The sequence below is a fragment of the Lipotes vexillifer genome, unplaced genomic scaffold, assembly GCF_000442215.2.
Source record: "Lipotes vexillifer unplaced genomic scaffold, Lipotes_vexillifer_v1.1 scaffold1545, whole genome shotgun sequence".
Lineage (NCBI taxonomy): Eukaryota > Metazoa > Chordata > Mammalia > Artiodactyla > Lipotidae > Lipotes > Lipotes vexillifer.
The window spans coordinates 533,658-537,383 of NW_006789763.1; the positions used below are offsets into that span (position 1 = coordinate 533,658).

At 64.1% G+C, this 3,726-nt stretch overlaps 2 protein-coding genes across 2 annotated transcripts in view; one reads left to right on the forward strand and one right to left on the reverse strand.

Annotated features, from left to right (window-relative positions):
• DDX51 (DEAD-box helicase 51) overlaps positions 1-1,540 on the reverse strand; it is a 4,719-nt gene extending 3,179 nt beyond the window's left edge. Inside the window, 2 exon segments of the mRNA XM_007462796.1 lie at positions 951-1,188; positions 1,190-1,540. Of these exon segments, the coding sequence (XP_007462858.1) occupies positions 951-1,188; positions 1,190-1,540 (589 nt within the window).
• Positions 1,541-1,698: 158 nt separating this feature from the next.
• NOC4L (nucleolar complex associated 4 homolog) overlaps positions 1,699-3,726 on the forward strand; it is an 8,229-nt gene continuing 6,201 nt past the window's right edge. The window contains 6 exon segments of the mRNA XM_007462797.1: positions 1,699-1,815; positions 2,144-2,264; positions 2,748-2,854; positions 3,148-3,255; positions 3,419-3,568; positions 3,653-3,724. Coding sequence (XP_007462859.1) covers positions 1,699-1,815; positions 2,144-2,264; positions 2,748-2,854; positions 3,148-3,255; positions 3,419-3,568; positions 3,653-3,724 — 675 coding nt within the window.

The following is a 3,726-nucleotide window of genomic DNA, read 5'->3' on the forward strand; positions in this document are numbered from 1 at the left end:
AGAGAAAGAGACGAGGTGAATACTCCAAAACCCACCAGGCCAGCAAAGCAAGGCCCCATAAGCCAAGTGCTCAAAACAGGCTGAAAAGGCTGCAAGAATGCAAGAAAGAGGCAAGCTTTCTAGCTTTTCCTAGACCTCCCACGTCTCACTCTCCGTGAAGCCTTTAAAGGGCATGAAAAATACATTCCAAAAAGCGCCACTCCCTGAGCCAAACCACCCAGGGGCTCGCCTTCGCACCTAATAACGCCCGTGCTCCAATGACACCTGTGCTCCGGACTACACCTGCAAGGTGTCCGTGACCTGGCACTCTCCTGCCCGCGCTTTTGTTTGCTATCACTGGCTCTGCACCAACCATACAAACCCTCTGTCGTTTTACACAACAAGCTCATTGCTACCTTGGGGCCTTTGCCCCAACTCGGCCCTCTCCCTGGCACACACTTCCCTGCCCCCACCCCACCTCAACCAGGCCGATCCCTGTCTTCTGATTCCAACTCAAAGGCGATCTCCCCAAGGGCACTCTGCCCAGCCTCTCCTATTCTTCATGATGATGATCACGCTCCAGACATCCTTTAGCTCACATATTCGACTACTGAAATCTTATGCTGACATGAAACTGCAACTCGCCCAGAAACCTGGTAGAATCTCCCATTTTGTTCGCTAGATTGGTGAGCACAGTGGAAGCTCCTTAAATGTGCACCGAGGAGCGATCTCTGTGACAGCAGCACAGAAACCAAATCAACCCGCTGGTTTCGGAAGAAAAAGAGAACTCTTACAACTGAAAGAAGTGCCGAGTTTGCACAGGATTCAAACCGTAAACAAGGATGCTAAGACATCAGCAGTCGGGCGGCTCAGGTGTTCACTCACCGAACACAAACCATACACCCATCAGGCGCAAGCACCGTCCGCCAAGCCGTCCCACGAACACAAGCCGCGGTAACGACAGCCACCCCAGCGCTGCAGCCTTTCCCCCGGGCCGCTCACCTTTGGCGCCTTGCTCCTCCTGAAGCCCCCGAGCACCAGGGCATGGGCTGGGGGACCAGAGGCCTCTTCGGGGGGCGGTCCGCCCTGGCCCTCCGGCGACCCCGCGGCTTCGGCGCCCACGCTGTTCCCCGCCGGCGCCTCCTCGCTGCTCTCTGCGCGGCAGAAGCGGGGGCGGGGCGGCGCGTCAGCCCCACGCGGTCCCGAGTCCCAGGGCCCCGCCCCGCGAGGCCCTACCTGCGCCCGCGTCCTCATCCTCGTCGTCCGCCTTCCGCCGCTTGCAGGGAGATGCGTGCGGGCTCCCCGGCGCCCCACCGCTCTTGCGCCTCCGCGTTCTGCGCGGTCGCCGTCGCCGCTTCCCCGCCGCCTGCGCGGTCTGCGCGGCCTCCGCGGGCTCCGAGGGTTCTTGCTGCGGCGGCTGCTTCTGCAGCTGCCGCTCTCGGGCCCGGCATCGCAGCCGCTCCAGCAGTGCGCGAGCCCGGCCGTCCGCCTCGGCCTCGGCCTCGGCCTCCGACGAGGCCGTCTCCGGGCCCGCGTACCGCGCAACGTGGAAGAGCGCCATGCCACCCGCCGCGCGCCAGTCCGGCCCGACGCGCCACGATGACGGAGGGGGGCGGGCGACGGGGCGACGTCATCAGGCGCCGGCGGTGACGTCAGTGGCGCGCCGGGAGGCGGAGCCGTTGGGCGGCTGGTGTGGTCTCTGCCGCGTGGGGCGGCGGCATGGAGCGGGAAACCGGCCCTGGGGGCGCGCGCCCGGCGCTGGGCCGCCTGGTGGAGGCGGTGCTGGCCAACCGAGGCAAGGCCAACACCGTGTTCGACATCCTGGCCGTGCTGCAGGTGGGGGCCCGTGGGGAGCGGCGGGGGTCGCGGCCTGGTCCCGGGGTTGGAGACCAGAATGGGGGCCTTCTCGGGCTCTGACGAGGTGGGGCTTGGGTTCGGAATGCGGCAGATAATTGCAAAGCGGAGTTCAGGACTTTACTGGGGGTCTTCTCCAGTCTCGCAGAGCTCCCAGGTTGGAGGGTCTGGTGCGGGGTTTGGCAGAGGTGGGATAGAAGAGTCACGCGGGCTCAGGGGTGGGGTCGGGTGGGGCTGCGGTCCTGGTCGGGAAAGGGGGCAGGGGCCACAGCTCCAGGCGGGGCACCCCGCGACCGGCATCTCCCCGCAGTCTGAGGACCAGGAGGAGATCCACGAAGCGGTGCGTGCATGCAGCCGACTTTTCGGGGCCCTGCTGGCCCGCGGAGAGCTGTTTGTGGGCCAGCTGCCCTCTGAGGAGATGGTCATGGCAGGTCAGTGTCCAGGAGGGCCTGGTCTCTTACAAGGTTAGAGGGGGACCTTGCTAACATGGGATGAGTCCCCCCCAAAAAAACCCCATTATAGGCCATGCGGGTCGGTAGGATCGGGAGATTGTGTTTGGGGGAAGGGGTGAGTAATAGGGACGTTGAAGCCAGGTGTTAAGTAAAGGTTGGGAGGGGCGTGACTGTTTGTTTTGTGCCTCTTGTGGGATTTGATGATACGTATAGTTGACTGTTGATTCCACGGAGGTTTAGAGTTATGTGTCTCAGTCCTTGGCGCATCTGGGTCTTAGGGTGAAAGGAGAGAGGATCCTGCCTGGGGGAACATGCTGGTCCTGCCCCAGGTCTGGAGCTACAGTGACTCGTTTTCACTCATTTCTTGGCTGGGCTGAGTAGAGGGCAGGGGGAGGGTGGGGCTGGGTCCCGTCTGGCGTGTGCGGGCATTGGTGTGGGCTGACCGCCCTGCCCCACCTGCAGGGTCCCGGGGGGCCACTCGCAAGTACAGGGTGTGGATGCGGCACCGGTACCACAGCTGCTGCAACCGCCTGGGGGAGCTCTTGGCTCGCTCCTCCTTTCGGGTCAAGGTGAGTCTGGGCCACTAGCCTTGCTTGCGCGTGCAGCCCGACCCCAGGCTCTCCACACAGCAGGGGTCTGCGAGGGGACTGGGGCCGTGGCTGCAGGTGCCGGTCCAGGTGAGGGTGCTGTCTCTTTCTGTGGCTGGTTCCTCTGGGTGTGGCTGCGTCCGTCCTGTCTCCTGATTCTCACAGGAGCTTTATCTTGCGGGTATTCAGGCCTGAGGGCCGGGGGAGCTCTGTGGGCCTGTCTGCAGGGGTGACATGTGGCGGGAGCCTCGCGGTCCCTTTGCCACCCCTCCTAGGAGCTGGTCCTCAGCACGCTTATGAAGTTCGTGCAGCTGGAGGGCGAACACCCCCTGGAGAAGCCCAAGTGGGAAGGCAACTATCTGTTCCCCTACCAGCTCTTCAAGGTGAGGCCCAAGCTGCCCGCTTGGGGGTCTCCCCGGCTGCCTGTGGGTTTTGGGGGGGACTCTGGAAGCCCCCCCCACCAGACTGCTATGTGAGCTCCACACCTGGGCCGCCTGTCCTGGGGGTCAGAGAGGTGCTCACCACCTTGTTCCCTCTCTCCCCCAGTCGGTGGTAGGAGGCCTGCTCTCTCCAGAAGAGGACCGCTCCCTGCTGCTCTGTCAGTTCCGGGAGTACCTGGAACACGACGACATCCGCTACCACACGATGCAAGCCGCGGCGGACACTGTGGCCCGGGCCGCTGATGGGCGCCCTGAGGTGAGCCGCCTGAGTCCGGGGAGGCTGGGGTCAGGGGGGTGAAGGGCGCACGGCGTCCAGGTGCTCAGGCCAGGTCTGCGGCAGGTGCCCCTCGCTTTTTGGAACAACGCCTTCACGCTGCTGTCCTCCGTGAGCCTGCCCCGCCAGGAGAGCGCCCC